This window comes from Endocarpon pusillum, assembly GCF_000464535.1.
Source record: "Endocarpon pusillum Z07020 unplaced genomic scaffold scaffold4192, whole genome shotgun sequence".
Lineage (NCBI taxonomy): Eukaryota > Fungi > Ascomycota > Eurotiomycetes > Verrucariales > Verrucariaceae > Endocarpon > Endocarpon pusillum.
Genome location: NW_006916399.1, coordinates 227,060 through 243,209, shown reverse-complemented (window position 1 = coordinate 243,209; position 16,150 = coordinate 227,060). Strand labels below are relative to the sequence as shown.

The window sequence follows — 16,150 nt, the reverse complement described above, 5'->3', positions numbered from 1 at the left end:
CAAAATACGGTCCTACGTTACGAGAATAGAGAATAAACGGGGCTAGCAGCAGGTTTCTTCCCAAAATGTACATTACCTGAGGGAACATAAGGGTGCTTCAGAGTTATGTTTGTCTACTCGCTGTGAAAGACTTTTGCCGCAGATAGAGGGAAATGGGTCCATTCTGATAAGCAACGGGCAGATGTTCGCAGACGGAGCTTTACAGTGCAGCTTATTCCTAGCATGGTGTGTCCGTGGTACTAGTATGCTAGAACAGGGCATATTCGGATGCAAAGCTTCGGCCAATGCATTCAGAATGTCATATAGGGCAGCTATACCCAGTTGTAGGTGAGGCTTTGACAGAGCAAGCTGCGTAAGAGCCACGAGCAACATAAGTGCAACATAAGTGTTAGACTCGTGATGGCGTGGCAATACGTAGTAAATCGTTGAAATTGTATGTCGTACTCGGTATAAGGCTACGAAACATCCCCATCCTACCACCCCCCGATTTGTGAGCTGATTAATCACGGCCGGAGGCCAGAAATACTCCGACTCCGTTGCAACTCCAATGCGTCTTATCGCCACTGCAGCTCCCAACCATCCACTTGCAATGTTACCCTGTTGTGGCTGACTTCGAAAACATACGCGTGTTAAAGGTTAGGCTACCATCCTGGTCTCCAAGAATATCATAATTGACATCAGACATAGTACTTCTGATCATAGAAGGCGACTGCCATGCTGTAAGGCTGCGTATTCAGCCTTCCGGCCGTACGAATTCATTTAACCCTGTGAGGAAGGATTCGTTGGAAGAATGTGGCAGTGATTTGTAGTTGCAAATCATGAACTTGATATAAATGTCTATCGCATCTCGCTTGACTGTTCCTTGCTCTTATCTGTCTTGCACTGCATTCTCTCATATTCTACACTCGTTTTTCTCCGTCTCTTTGGCACCAGCATTTCATTTGTCTACAGAAGTCCTCGGTCCATTCCATGAACATGCAGCTCCTACCCTTCCTTGTAGCAGCTCTAGCCGTGCCAGCTCTTGCTGCACCTCAACTACAGTTGTCGACGAACACGACATCCATTCCCACACATAGTCTCTCCACAAGCACAACATCCATTCCCACACATAGTCTCTCCACAAGCACAACAACGTCTCCCTCCATACCAGTACAAAACCAGACCACGACATCCACTTCAACCGCTACTGATGTTACCACCATTACGAATACCGGTACCGCGACTATGACCACCACTTATACTACCACCGAGACAGTGACACGGTACTCGCTCACTCCTCACTCAAATCCTGTCTCTGTGTCTGGGACCAAGACATATTACTCGACCTATATCACATCACAGGCCTACACCACGACCACATGCTATCCAATCACCAAACTTATACCACCAACCAACATCATGATTGTCACGCCACACGTTCCAGTCCCTACACCACCCCCTAACTGCCCTGTGCAACCCGTACAAACAACAACTGTCTATATCAACTCCCTCCTACCACAGCAACCCATCATCCCCGCCCCACCTCACTGTGACAAGAACTGTCAGACAATAACTTATCAAGATATAACAAGCTCAATCGTCACCATAATTATCCCCGCACAACCAACCATGAATCCACCTCCAGAGCCGACAGGATCTGCGAAAAATGATATGCCACCATACCCTACAACTTCTGGCACGGCCAGCCCAGTCCCTGGACCCACAGGCACAGGCAGCGGTAGCGGTGACGGCAGCGCACCACCCTTCCCACTTACGAGCTTGACAACAAGTACGACAGTGACCACTAGTGGATCCGGTAATGGCACGATTACCTCACCAACTATCACAAGCCAGCCAATTAGCAGTACCGCTGCCACGACCATGAAAACATCTGTTTTGACCACGAGTACGAGAGCTTAGATGATCAGCTAGTCTATGCTGAGAGAGGAAAAAGGGGAGTAATCACTTTAATTCTTATCTCTTTCAACATCAGTAATCAGCTTCCAGCAGGTATGGACAGCATTGGCATAGCGTGGCGCACACAGCAATGGGCATTTCTCGGTTGTTTCTTCTTGGATTTCGAGTTTCTTAGTCTGATTTTTGTTTTAGTTCCTCCTTGTTTTGGTTGCTTGTTTTTTTCTTCTCATTTATGGACACGTCGCAGGATAGGAGCGGGGATACAGAGAGTAATAACAGGGATGACATGAGATGCACAGCAAGCAATTAGCGCAAAGAAGCAAGGGGAGGCTTGATTTTCATGCCGACACGGATACACACTCCTTAAGAGTTCACAGTTACCAGATATAGCGAGCGGGAATTAATAGGCGATTGGATTGATTTTGTCTTGCGTATACGTTTCATACATGATCAATTCACCCATGCCCATCCCTCCCCATATCCTGCCCCATCCTGCCCCAATCAAATGCTAGCACGCTCTCTTTTCCTTTTTTCATAAACCTCACGAGAAAGCCTCCCCCCAAAAAGGACATATGAGTACCCTCCCCACCCCAAACCGCAACCGGTTACCCCAACCGAATCATGATCCCGGCACAGCAGTCGGGCTACACCACATCAGCATCCGTAGTAGACCAGATAATATCATATCAAATCAACCAATCAACCAACCAAAGCACTACAATTTCTCTTGTTCAGATTTCCATGTCCTCGTGATATCCGCTAACTATTCATGGCGTCTGAGCCCTTTGGGACAAAAGGCGCATCGTCTGCGTCTTCTTCTTCTTCTTTTCTTACGAAGCCTGCAGAGAACCAGGCAAGAGGGGGGGGGGATGGAGATTCGGGGTGGTTGAGACGCGGGATGTGAGAGGTGGAAAGGCGTGTTTGTATTGATAGGGATGGTGTAAAAGGGCCAGAGAGGAGGGGGGGGGAGAGAGAGAGAGAGCACGGGGACAAGGAGAGAGGGGGTCAGGAAAGGCAGTAGGAGATTCTCAAACAGTGGGTAGGAGACAGAGGAAACGGTGATAAGCAGAGTAAGGGCAGGACCGGGTACGAGAAGGATAGGAGAAACACCAACGGAGAATGGAAAGGTATTCCATCTGTAGCTGGAGTGGAAAAGTCCGGCTTCAGCCTTTCGATTCACTGTATGTATATATTATGCTCTCCGCTCAAGCCATGCTCTCTCTGCGCTGGCGATCCACCAGATGACCGGCTCCCTCGCTTGCTTGACTACGTTCTTGCACCCTCCTAGCCTTCAACACCATCGCCCCGCTTGATTGCCCTCACCCAACGCCCAGCCCCAGAGAAACACGATCTAGGTTGCCCAATTTCAAAAGTGGAGTAAGCAGACACACACCAAACCCAAGGGACATGGATGCATAGTAACTCCGGCTATGCAGGAGAGGAGCTTCGAGATATCACGGGTCACGTCCGAAATACATCCCTGACATTGACAAACGCCGCCGGATGCCCCAAATCGCTGAGGTCGCTTACCAGGGCTTCAGTCTGCTGGTAGAGCCGTTCAATGGCAGCGGAGGAGGATCGGCCGAGTGATACTAAACAAAAACCCGTCAACAACTTATCAAGAGTCCTCATAGCCCCCTTCTGGGGTCGCTATCGCGCACACTCACCCAGAATGGCCGAGTTTAGCTCCTCCGCCACCTGCACCCTTCCCTCAATCTCCAACAAATGCCCATGAACGCTCGACTTGGCATCATCATAGGCAATCAAACTGAATATATCCTCGAGCGTTTTCTGGTATTCTTCTTTCTCGTCGCGGTATTCGCGCGTTAGGGTTTGACCGTAGGAAATCGCTTCTTGGAGAAGTTCTCCATGCTTGGTGGGATCGGTGGGAACGTTGTGGTATTCTTCTCTTCCATCTTCGTCCTCATCGTCTTCCTCAGGCTGGGTGTCCTCGCCATTACTGGTGTTTGTTTCTTGGAAGGAGTCGTTTTCGGTATCGTTCTCGTCATCTAGTTCCATGTCTTCGTCGAAGACGTCGGCGTGGCCATTGCTGCTAGATTTGATGGGAAAGGGATTGCTAGGAATGTCTGTGGCTGGAGTCGGATTGTGCAATTCGGAGAAACGTCTTATCATTTCGACGTACTTTCGGCATTTGAGGCGGAATACTATTTCGGGGTTGTCTTCTAAGACGTGAGGATAGTAGGCTGTGGTGTGTTTGAATGCTTTGTCAATATCCCCTTCCAATATCGAGGCGCGAATTTCTATCCAAATAAGTTTCATACTCAATCGTTAGTGGTTGAGAAATACTAACTCTGACGATAGATAGCATGGTAATCTTCAGCAACCTCAAATTCCTGTAGAACGCTGCTGTCATCACCACGCAAAGGTCTCGACTGTGTGCGGACCTCTTCTGCAAATGCTTTTGCAGTCTCCACGTATCCATCATGTGCAAGAAAATGTGCAACGAGCTCCTGAACAAGCGTCGACTCGTCCATAGGTGGATTAAGTCGTAGTGCGGAGATCGGGGTAGCATTGATCTCTTTATCAAAGCTTAACCTCTGCTGTGCCATCATACCGTCGATATCGAAGATAAAAGGTCTCTGTCCAAAGTTGACGCTGATCCAAGAGCCGGGACTTTTCTTCATCCCTACCGCGGGAAATGGTCTGACGTTCTTCAGTTCCCTGAACGCAATTCCAAGATTTCTGCCATTTTTGGTAAAGAAAGCACAACCAGATGCAAAATCTACACCACACCCAATTACATCGTTGATCCCGAATGTCTGTCCGTAATTCCTGCCTGTCCCTTCGCCGAAGAATGATTTCCCGTCATCACCGTGGTAAGCCCAGGACTCGCTTTCCCAACCGGGCAAGCGTTCGAGAGAAGCTCTATGATTGGAGAAGCCAACTGCAATCATACCATCTTTGCTTTTGTTCTTTATCTCAACCTCAAAGTAATATATGCCGCATTGAGGTGACATGGGATGGTCCGCACGTGCGGCACCAGCTTCAAGCTCCATTTTATTACTCGGTCCGCTGTAGCGTATTTCCGTTCCATCCTGAAGCAGATCAAGCCCTGGACATTTGTCCATATCATTCCATCTTGATGGTAAAGGGACCAGGTTATCGTCTTCACTGGGAGGAGCATTCTCGATGATATCGTATGTCATACCCCGATGGGAGGGCGCCATTCGATGCAGGTTGGCATTGCTTGAGCTGGTTGAAAGAGATACACCATTCGAAGAATGGGCTGATGTTGCCTCACGTTGAGCTGCCAGTTTTGCTTTGTGTGCAGCCTCTAGTTTTGCTACGTATCGTGAATGCCTAAGGTATGAAGGTACGAAGAACGAGCCTGAACCCACATTGTTGGGCATTGTGTTACCAACGATGCCCGCGAACTTTCTTGAGTATGATGGGAGTTGGGTATTCTTCCTCCATGAACCCGAGGCGTTTGCGGTTGGAGTAGGTTCTTGCCCAGATACTGGACGTTGGTAGCGATGATCGGGCACGTATTGAGGGGGATAAGAACTGCTCGGTGTTGCGTTGACGAGATGAGAAAAGGCTCCTGCTCTGGCGGGGGAAGCGTAGCTCTGTGGCACTGCCCCAGATAGAACAGAAGCGTATGATGACCTTCGAGGCATCAGACTGCCGCTGGGTCCGGCAGGGTATGAAGCCGGTGGCGCATTACCAGCGCTGGAGCCATTTGTCATGCCTGTTAACAGATTGTTTTTCCACGCCCTGGAGTGACAGTGAAGGGCAGAATGACAGTGTATTTGTGATGTCTCCGTCAGGATGCTTTACCAAATCAAGATATGCGAGCGGTCCGCGAGATTGGTTGATAGTGATGTATTTGGATGAGCAAATGACGATCAAGGATTTGACTGAGTGTTTCTCGAATGCAGGCTTGGTGGCATGTCGATGCACAGTCTTGACTTATCTGCAATTACGGTGAACAGCTTTGTTTCTCAATGTCGGGGGCGTTTAATCGTGTTCAACATCCTCTCGTGAGCAGATGAGGTAAGTTAGCTGATGCGGGGACGGATTGAAGAGCTCTAGGGGACACTCTACTTCGATTTAGCGGCAGAATCAGGCTTATTGCTAGGATCTTTCCAGGCATAATCCGGGTAAGGGGGTGATTCTACTGGTACTCCATAATACTCCGTACTACTCCGTACAGAGAACAGATTGTTGGGAGAAAAGCCTGATTAATGGTTGCTAACTAATTGACGCCGATGTAGAAATACACGCTGCAGGTGACATTGCCTGAGCCACCTGATGTTTCCCTATGACCTTGACTCCATGTTGCTGGTTGCATACTAACTTTTGCCTCATTCTAGATCTTTTCCATGCATACAGCTAGTATGCTCTTAACGCCTTGATGAAGAGAAGAAAAAGTGGAGATACACTGGAAGAGGCTTTTCTTGTAATTCCTGCAGATAAGGACTGCCTTTCGATAAGGTGATAAGTGCAGCACACGCCCTGCGAGCCAGACCGTATTCCGCTACCACGTTTTGACAGTATGGTAACAAAAAAACTGTAGATGATAAATGTAGCATGATTGTGTGGTAGAGGCGACTTCGAAATGTCGAGCATGGAGCGCTGACATTTCATCCAGTTGCAGCGACAGGAGCTAGCAGAGGAGCTGGGACAGGAGAGCTGGCGGCTGGTGTTGACTCCATCACAAGCCGTGTTCCATTCTCACCAGCATTGCTCTTTTCACTATCCATTGCTGTGCTGCTGTCGTTGGCTTTGCTGCCACTCGGCTGTGAGGCATCTTTGCTCTCCTGGCTTTCTTCCTTTGGCAATTTTGACTTGGGAGCTCGCCACGATGGTAATTCCCACACAACCCCGGTAAAACTCTTGAGTTGAATTGGCTTACGTTCCCACTTTCGACATGGTTTCCCGGATCGGTCGAGAGCTCGCAGCCCAGCATTTATGGCACCCTGGTTGGCTTTAGGTCCAAGTTTGTGAGTGCCATTAGTGACAGCACCCCCACCCCCACCACCACCACCAATTGGCTTGCCAGCGTGGTCGATAGTCCCGTCCTCACTAAGTATTGAGGTTAGTATATGAAATTGAAATAAAATGGATGAGTGTAATCTAAACGGCAAAGGTCTATGGAGGGCGGCCAGCGATGTGCATGCGCTGCAGATGGGGTGCAGCACACGCAAGCTGTCGTGGACTAGACAAGGACAAAACAAAAAAGAGATGAATAGAGAGGTGCGAAATCCAGCGAAACGGTAAGCAAGGTGACTTACAGTCTAGGCTTCTTCTTCGGCCCTGGTTTGCCTCGAGATTTAGCGGCACCATCTAACGCTCTTTTCGTACCGGCTCTTGCACCAGTGCCTTTTTTCTTTGGTGCTTCCGTGGCACCAGGTACTGGGGTGGAATTACTTTCTGAGGCATCGCCATTAGGTGAAGACGCAGGAGCTAGAGCGGAAGCGGCAGCTGGGGCACTTGTTGGTGTTGAGACTGAGGATGGTGTCGATTTTGCTTTCGAGTTCTTTCGCTGGGTTGGTTTTGGCATGAAGCGACCGAGCTTCTCAGGAGAGACCTTGAACACGACGATCTTGCTTGGCTTGTTGGTCTTGTCGGGTCGAGCATTCTGAGCTGGTGTTGAGATTGTGGTGGAAGAGGAAGCCGACATGATGTTGTACGAGGTGAGAGTGAGGTAATGGTAGTGTGTCAAGTAAAAGGAGGTCCGCCGATTCTGAGGTCACGTTGGTGGTTGTTAAATTAAGCTTGACAAAGGAGGCGTCAGCCAGGCATAGAAGCAGCAATCATCGAGATGTTTGCGGCGATGTGGTGGTGATGGTGTTGTGGTGATGGAGATGAATCATGGTGGGTGATGATGGAGTTTGATGAATAGATTTGATGTAGGCATGCGTGTCCCATGAATGGAGGCTGTCATCTTTCAGTCGGGCTGGGCTGGCGATTATTATTATTCACCGAGGGTTTCGCTAAGCATGAGGCATGGGGCTCGTTTGATTGTGTAGGCGTGTGGATTTCTGTCTAACTACGCACAGTAGCAAGTTAAAGTTAACCTTCCATACGGAACACGCTAACACCGTTTTCGGATCCCTCTAGGCCAGCCAAAAGGTTCCCCTCTCAAGTTTCGCTAATGGGCAATCTGGTGACCGATTGTACCATGGTGGTGATGATAATGATAATGATAACGATGACGATGAAATAATTGCATCCCAGTTGACGACCTATCATCTACTTGCCCGAGCTACTGACTACTTTTCTGCTAATTGACCAGAGTCTCACGGCTATGACAATCCTGTCCTACTCCACTAAACGGAGACGCCTAAATGATGGGGCGTCTGCCCTCTCAAAACCATTCAAGTCCCCACTAAAAGCAGCTACTCGGCCATTCGAGGATGGTGAAAGAGATGGTGAAAAGGCTGTTGACACGAACAATGGCCAAGAACAGAAAAAGGATCTTACAGCCACGATCCACAGCAGTCATCTCGACGCGCATCCAACCACAGCATCCACAGGGAAGTCTACACCAACCGACCCATCAACAGATCACCTTAAGGAAGACTCTATCCTCCATGTCCTTGAAAAGCAACACTCCGACCTCATCTTTCAACTCAACAGACTCGGCCAAAACCTCGACACAGCCCAACAAGCCCTCAAAATCGCATCCTCATCTGCCGACACCGAGCTTGAAAACGTGATCACCAAATGGAAACTCGCAAGCCGAGAAGCAGCCGAGGAGGTCTTTCGAGGCGCCAAAGACCGCGTCAATGGCATGGGTGGTGTGGGTGCCTGGCGAGAGCGAAGCAGGAAGAAACCCGAGGGATGGGACGACGAGAATTTGCAGGCAGATCTGAGGTACATGAGCGAGGAGCAGAGAGAAGAAATGGAGATGCGGAAGGATGAGTGGGAGACAGAGAGGAGGAAGTATGGTTCTGAGAAGGAGGAAGAGGTGATGGAAAATGAGGATGATGTGAGTGCATGCCTAGATTGCGATAGCAGATCCTCCGTTGGTAAGTTGGAACTGACCTACAGACCCAGTCCTTCACGATGGACATGATGCTGGAGAGCCTCAATATCGAGCTTGACGTGATCGGCTACGATAAAAATAACCAAAGGTGGTGCGATTGAGCAGGCATGCACATACGTGTGTGATATGTCAAAACATACCATTGTGACTAGTTTGTGTCTTTCAGCGGAAGCTCATGCATCTTACAATGGGCATTTACTGCTCTAGCAATAGTCATCTGTGTATAATGGTGGAGTCAACACTGACCGTAAGTGATCTACATGAAGATCAGGAATACCCTCCTTTACATCGCGCTCTCTTCTTTGGCAGCGATATCCAAACTCTCCCAATAGTACACCTCAACCACCTTCTCATCTGCCCACTTCCTTCTCAATTGGCTACGCAGCTTCCTGCCCCTAACACCGGTATCTTCCTAGACGGATACCTCTACACCTACCTCCTCTTCAACCCATTTACCCTTTTGGTATGTTCTCCCAGTCTGTTGTCATTCCGTCCAATTTCCGCCTCCTGTGCTAGGAATAGAAGAGCATGAATGCATACAAATTGCCCATAAAGGCTTGCAAGTCCCTGGCTTTGATCTTATCAACATAATGGAAGTTGAGAAATCTTTCACGGTGCTATTTATTGCGTTAATCTCGTCGTGCTCTTCTAAGTTCTACGTGCTCATGTTGTCCAGACGAAGCGCAAATTGCTGAGACCTGAGAGAGACAAAGCTTCAATCCCGTATATTGATCCAATTAACGCCCCTTCCAAGGACGGCCTGTGAAATAAGCAGAATGTGTTATTGCAGTATGGGTTTGGGACATTTGGGAAAACGGGGTTGGTTGAGGAGTATGGGGAATGATAACTGCATACCTGTTACATGAATGAAAGGAGTACTAATATGAAGATACTTTTATATGTATCTACATCTCTACATGTCGTGGCTATCTATTACAATTAATCCCACCCGATAAATAACACCATCTGACTTGTCTCCGTCTGTTGTCTAAACCAACGAAACGGACAGTCAACCAAATGACTGATAGAGTTTTCTTCGTATGACGCAAAAAAAGGGCTGACCTTAGTAGTTCCCGTGCAGTCTTTGGTGGCACCCCGTCTCTTTGCCTCTCTTTCTATCTCTTGTTTCATATCTCGTAATCTACCCCCACATCCTCTCAATAAGAAGCTTACCCTTAGGCGAGTAACTCATCCACAGACCTTCTATGTCGAGCTCTGAGATTACTTCCCCACCGCCGTCCTCAACTGACGCATCACTAAGTGCCAATCAGGTCGAAACATGAAGATCTGGTGGTCTTAGCTGGGGAAAGCGTTGGTTAACATGATGGGGCTTGATGATGCATGGTGTGGACGATAGATCTTGTCGCCTCGTTGAACATATGTGAATGTGAAAGCGAAACTCGATGAGTGAGTGGACCGTATCGCGATGACACGCCGCTCACCCATCGAAGTGGCTGGAGCAGATCCATGTGTAAGACATGTTGGTAAGCTTTCCTGCTGTCAGGGTAGGAGACGACTCTGCTGCGATAGCGGGTTCATGTCTCACCATCGATTTCAGAAAACATCATCGCCTGACGTGGTGGGCACCTTATTGTAGGTGGATTAGAGAGTTGTTTAGATGAGTGAATAGCTTGTACGCAGTTCATTCGATTCTAACATATTGACGTTCAAAGATTGAAATCCAGGTCGTCACCTTGAAGGCCTTCCTCTAGGTGGGTATGGTGGAGGTTTCTTCCTCAATGGTCTATATGTCATTGACTCCCATAGCTGTGAGGTTTCGTTCCACCAGTGACTGTCAGCACTGTCAGCAAAAAAGGGGGACTCTCGTAAACTGGCTGTAGCTATGACGACCATACTGTTCGTACTGCGTGACAGTCAAAGCTTTTCTGCCATATTCCTCCTCTAGGAGCCAACCGTACTCAAATGGAATCTTGACAGGGAAGCCTTCGAAAAAGCTGTCACGAAGTGGGTAGATGTCTTTCTCCTGTACAGAACGCCTCTCTTTAGTAGGACTTCCTCGGATGCTCGAGAGACTGCATTTATGCTTACGAAGTAATGGTGTTTGTCTTTGCACATCAAAGCCCCTTCTACACCATCTTCAATCGCTGTCCAATTCTTTCGGATAGTGCTGACGTCTATAAACAGTCCTGTCTCCGTATCAATCCACCTTGCATCAATGACATTCAATTTATCGTCCGTCCCGCGGATCATGTAATGTGGATTGATCTCAAGTAAGTAGTTTCGGCCGGAGGAAAGGCCTGGAAGGGAAAAATGGTATTCGGTCATGTTGTAGTATCTGGCAAGAAAGTGGATCGTTTCTTCGGAGACTTGAAGGTCAAGGTCCGAGTCCCAAGGAAGAATCTGCAAGTATACGTATCAGCGTCTTCTCCTGTTCATGTCCCAAGGTAGCTAGACCTACCTTCTGATTCCACCACCAGCCCAGAAGAGTACCATGCATAATCCATGTTTCTGCACCTATATCGGCCATGGTGTAAAGAAAGGTCTGTATGAGGGCAGTAAGGTGGTCGAGCCGCTCTTCCTTACCAACTTGGTCATCCGCGAAACGGCCATCGTAATGAGGATGGAACCTAGGGATTGATAGTCAGTGGCCGCGTGCAAAGGTGCTGGTTATCAGGGCGCCACACGTAGATTCATCTGCAATAAGCCAGTTAGTATCAACACGTTGTCATGCTCAACAATATCGCGTACGGAAGTATTTTCCAGCAGGATCCCCCCTCCTGCCACTGCGGTCCTTTTCGAGTTTTGTTCGAACGTCGAGGAAATCTGCATCGGCCTCAACGCGATTGAACCATATCAAGATTGCAAGGTACACCCATGCAGAACCCCTAATTATCATCGCTGCTTGAAAGTAAAGTATGACATTGCCAATTTAAGACAAGAAGACAGCCGCCACAGATACTATCACATAGCAGATACAACGAAGGAGTGTACAGCGAGTTTGTCTTAGAAAAAATAATGCGATATCGGGTGTCGTGTGAGCAGATTATTCGACGTCCACTGACTGACAGGGTGTTTTGCGCATCTCTTTGAAGGGGACCTCCGGACCGACATGCCGATTAATTAGCGGGAAAAGGTGGGGCCTGCGCGTTACTCTAAGATTGGGATGCATAGTAGGATCCCAGAAAGGTTGGCTGATAAGGTGTTGGTTGGACAAAGGCAGAAAGACCAATGATAGAGAGCTTTTCTGCAGAGGGGCGCGGCACCTTGCCTTGGCTGCCCTTTTACACGTGTACCAGGGCGAAGGGTGATTACCACTGGCACAGTTTCTTCTTATCCACTTTACGATACTATGAAGTCTATCCTGGTTGTTTCTAACTGCTTATTGACCGTCCTAGAGTTCTAACGTTCTATGTATGGGGCTCTTGGCTTACGACGAGTCTCTGCTAGTTATCTCGGAAATTGCGGATTCATCATGTTGAGGATTCTGGTTCGGAAGACCCGCAGCGAAGGTTCTACTACGGGGGGGATGAAGTAATGTTAGCTCAGCGCTAGTATCTTTACTTGTAAATCCTCTCTGTACAGAACAGCTATGCCTGAAAAAAGTTAGATGTAATGATTCGACTCATCAGAATGAATGCACACAGTACAAGCTTTGAGGCGGCGAATTATAACACTAGGTTGTCGTAATAAGAGCTAGTTGCTCTTAACGTCAGACTAACATTACTTCAGGCCCCCCTAGTACGTAGTACTCTGTCGCTTATGTAGTACTCGTATTAGGATGGTAGCAGCCAAGATCAAGCAAGCTTTACCAAGTTGCCTCTGTCCAAATTGGAGGATGTCCATAGATCAGCTCTTTTCTGTCAAAACATCTGACAGGAAATAATAGTATTTGTTTGTTGGAATACTTCAAATGAAGTTGGCCTGCTACTAGCAGAAGAAGCCCGCTGAAAGCTATGTCTAAATTACCATCAATGTGTGCTTAGTTTAAGCCTAATCATAATATGATCTAATCTGTATAGAATGTATAGAAATATGTAACTAAGACGTCTTAAATCCAACGAGATTATGATTTTCAGACATCTTTTTTTAAAATTATGGTCATTTTGTTGGAATTGGCCGTATGCGTACAGCCAAATCCTCTTGACAGCACGTGACCTTGGTGTCACGTGCCTGCGCGACTAAGTAGATTAGCCTGCTCCTCCTTCTTAGATAGAATCTGCAGAGCAGATAAAATTCAGTTCATCCACCTCATCACATTTGACAGTCGGATTATGGTTTCCGGTCACCCTTTGACGATTTTTATAACAACAAACCATCGGTTATTTTGCTATGGACCAATAACACATCATTTTCAGAGCCGATCTCCAGGTTAGTATCTGTTAATCATCTACTACCAACTCTCTGTAGACCTTGAGTACAGCTCTTTCTGGATGAACTTCATGTTGCGCCTTCTTCACCAGATCCTGTAGGCGTGTGACCCATTTTCATTCCCAGTTTCGACATGATGCCCTGGAAATTCCCTCCGCAATCATCTAATTGCACACTTTCACCCAGGAGCAGCATCACTGATATGTCAAACTCGGACACGAGACGAGCAATACCTGAGCATCGCTTTGGGAACTGGTGTACTCTATCCGCTCTGGTGATCGTCCACTGGGTGAAAATCCTGCGAATGAGGACAATCGAGATCTTTGTTCACAATCGAATGCCTGGCAATCACTGCTTATCATTGAACCATTGTCACTCCCGTCCCAAGTCCACTTCTTTTAGCACCAAGATCGCTGCTCAGTCTTTTTGCACTTCGAGGAATAATGCCCTCGCCCATGCCGATTGGAGGCAACGGTTTCGAACCACTTTTGAAGCATCCGCGTGTGCTACTATAAGACAGTGTCTTCCTCAGCGGTGAACCATCGTCCAAGCATTCTTCTGGCTCGTCAACTACGGCATCTTCGTCTGCTGCCGCAGTAGACAGTTTCTTATGCAGATTTGCTTCAGGGGTAGAAAAAGTATTGTTGGACTCTCCGCGCACCTCTTCTTCCTCTGAACCATTGGCATCCTCCTCCTCCTTATCTTTGCTTCCAAAACCTTCCATTTCAATAAGCCAAAAGACCGGAATTGCAGCAAAAATCGATATAATCGCCAATAGCCACCATGGCGCAATGATATAGCCTTTGTCGACACCAGCTGTGAATGCAACACCACAAAGAGCTGGGCCAGCAGCTCGACCAATTGCTGAAATGCTAGTAGAAACTCCATTCAACGTTCCGAGGATCTTCAGACTTACGGCAGAATTTGTCAATAATATTGTGGAGCAAGGAAAAGCAAAGACACATAACCATCCCTTACAAAGCATTAGCGCTAGCATAACAGTCTGCTGCACGAATTGCGTAGGGAGCAAAGAAGTGAACGGGGTCAGGACGTAGATGATTGGAAAACTAAGTACAGTTGACTTGAAACACCTCAGTACCCCGAACTTCCGAGCGAGCGGAGGGAAGACTGTGAATTGAATGAGCATGCCGAAAACCCCGTAAATGGTAGAAAGAGCTCCTATTCTGCCGGAATTGATGCCAAATCCACCTGCAAATTTGAGGGGCAAGTGTACATCAGGATTTTTGATGTTCTGTTGTGGATGATGCATGAAAACTGGGACTAGTTGGTCATAGGCAACTGAATGCATTGCCAGCAAAGTGTAAGCACAAAGGTTGATGCTTGATTGTCGGGTAAAGACGTCTCGATATCCAGGCTCTTTACTGGGAATCTGCTTTTTGAACGACCTCGTTCTTGACATAGGTGTGCCAGGCTCTCCGGCTGGCTCTTCATCCAAGAATGGACGAGACTCGTCATCTGAAGACTGCCACGATTTGGGCCACCGTCTTACTTTTCTCTTTGAGCATGATGTTGTAAGTGCAGATCCAAGCATGAGACCATAGTCTGTTCTATGCTTTTTAGCCTCAAGGGTCTCCTGCAGAAATAAAAGCCCAGACAGAATCCCAACCAAGAAGAATATTCCAGCAACAAGGCCAGGGAGACAAAAAGGATTCCGCCGGAAAAAGGAGTTATCATGGAACAAGCCGGGGAAATGTTCATTAGGATGAACGAGGGCTCCCCCAAAAGCCGGTCCAAGAATGCTTCCAGTTTGCCAAACCATCGGCATGATAGAAAATGCCCGTGGTTGAAGCTCTTTCTGAGGGACCAGTTCTGCAACCGCAGTCCTAATGGTGCCCACGTTACCATTTGCTAAGCCTCCCAGTGCTCGTGCCAGAAGTGCCCAGAGGAGAGTCTTCGAGAAGCCAAACAGCAGGCTGGATGCCATGGTGCAAAGCAAGCCTACTATAATAGTGGGTTTCCGTCCAAATCGATCAGATGCTCGGCCCCACCAGATGCCCGTAAGTGACTGAGATAGGGAGAAGATGGCAGACGTAGTGCCAGCCCATTGTGCAATTTTGTCGGTGGGCACATTGAAGGACTCTATCATTTCAGGAAGGTATGGAAAAACTGAAGTCAGAGCAATCGGCTCAGCAAATCGACATATTGCTGCACGCAATATCAGGCCAACATCCCTCGAATTAAGTTTGCCACTTCAGGATCACTTACCAAGAATCAAGAGTTGCTGCTTGGGCAACTTCGGCGTAGTCCGAGTCATTACGCCAACCTGTTTGCAAACATGTGCGTATCGAGAAGATATCCCACTAGAAAGAACCTCCTCGTTCCATTATATCGGACGTGGCCCGACCGTGTCCAAATCCAGAGAGCAAAGTGTAACGAGGGTTCATTGCCACCCTGAAAAAAAAAAGAGTTGTGAGTCAAAGGCGGAACAAAACCACATGACTACGTAGTAAGCGAGGTAGTAGTAAGCTACTACGCTGTACTACTAGTATTCGCAAGTTGCCTCAGTCGCTCAGACGGGCTTAGTGGGCCAAGCCACACACACCATGCTCGAATTGGCTAGTCGCTGATGGCGTACTCTGACTTAGTTAGCGGCCAAGCCAAAAGAGCACGGCTTAGAAATGAGGCAATGTGCAAGAAGCTATCAACTACGTAGTACAACTTGAAGGATGCAAGCCTGAGGCCGGAGCTGGAGGCCAAAATTCTTGACAGTCTTACTAAGCACAGTTAGTGTTAAGCTTTAGATAGAAATAATAGCCTAGTAATACATAAAAGTGATTTTAGATGAACTCTTAGAAAATATATCCCCTGTGTCACTGAATGGTGACACTTCCTTATAAAGAATAGCGTCACTATGAGCTTAAATTAAATAAAGTTAAGAATTGTGCTGCAGCC

The 16,150-nt window shown here is 47.8% G+C and overlaps 6 protein-coding genes across 6 annotated transcripts; 2 read left to right on the top strand and 4 right to left on the bottom strand.

Annotated features, from left to right (window-relative positions):
- Positions 1-975: 975 nt before the first annotated feature.
- Positions 976-1,899, top strand: EPUS_02396 (uncharacterized protein; the record flags this gene model as incomplete). Its single annotated transcript, XM_007805302.1, has 1 exon — positions 976-1,899. One exon carries the CDS (start codon positions 976-978, stop codon positions 1,897-1,899), a length of 924 nt encoding a protein of 307 aa, XP_007803493.1.
- Positions 1,900-3,357: 1,458 nt separating this feature from the next.
- Positions 3,358-5,603, bottom strand: EPUS_02395 (uncharacterized protein; the record flags this gene model as incomplete). The annotated part of the gene is made up of 3 exons (XM_007805301.1): positions 3,358-3,488; positions 3,564-4,157; positions 4,208-5,603. The coding sequence occupies 3 exons, from the start codon at positions 5,601-5,603 to the stop codon at positions 3,358-3,360; spliced, it is 2,121 nt and encodes a 706-aa protein (XP_007803492.1).
- An 897-nt stretch (positions 5,604-6,500) lies between these two features.
- EPUS_02394 (uncharacterized protein) lies at positions 6,501-7,540 on the bottom strand (the record flags this gene model as incomplete). The annotated part of the gene is made up of 2 exons (XM_007805300.1): positions 6,501-6,942; positions 7,152-7,540. 2 exons carry the CDS (start codon positions 7,538-7,540, stop codon positions 6,501-6,503), a joined length of 831 nt encoding a protein of 276 aa, XP_007803491.1.
- A 627-nt stretch (positions 7,541-8,167) lies between these two features.
- EPUS_02393 (uncharacterized protein) lies at positions 8,168-9,009 on the top strand (the record flags this gene model as incomplete). Its single annotated transcript, XM_007805299.1, has 2 exons — positions 8,168-8,851; positions 8,920-9,009. The coding sequence occupies 2 exons, from the start codon at positions 8,168-8,170 to the stop codon at positions 9,007-9,009; spliced, it is 774 nt and encodes a 257-aa protein (XP_007803490.1).
- Positions 9,010-10,712: 1,703 nt separating this feature from the next.
- EPUS_02392 (uncharacterized protein) lies at positions 10,713-11,765 on the bottom strand (the record flags this gene model as incomplete). The annotated part of the gene is made up of 5 exons (XM_007805298.1): positions 10,713-10,892; positions 10,958-11,269; positions 11,328-11,496; positions 11,554-11,563; positions 11,618-11,765. 5 exons carry the CDS (start codon positions 11,763-11,765, stop codon positions 10,713-10,715), a joined length of 819 nt encoding a protein of 272 aa, XP_007803489.1.
- A 1,830-nt stretch (positions 11,766-13,595) lies between these two features.
- Positions 13,596-15,512, bottom strand: EPUS_02391 (uncharacterized protein; the record flags this gene model as incomplete). Its single annotated transcript, XM_007805297.1, has 2 exons — positions 13,596-15,403; positions 15,464-15,512. 2 exons carry the CDS (start codon positions 15,510-15,512, stop codon positions 13,596-13,598), a joined length of 1,857 nt encoding a protein of 618 aa, XP_007803488.1.
- Positions 15,513-16,150: the final 638 nt, after the last annotated feature.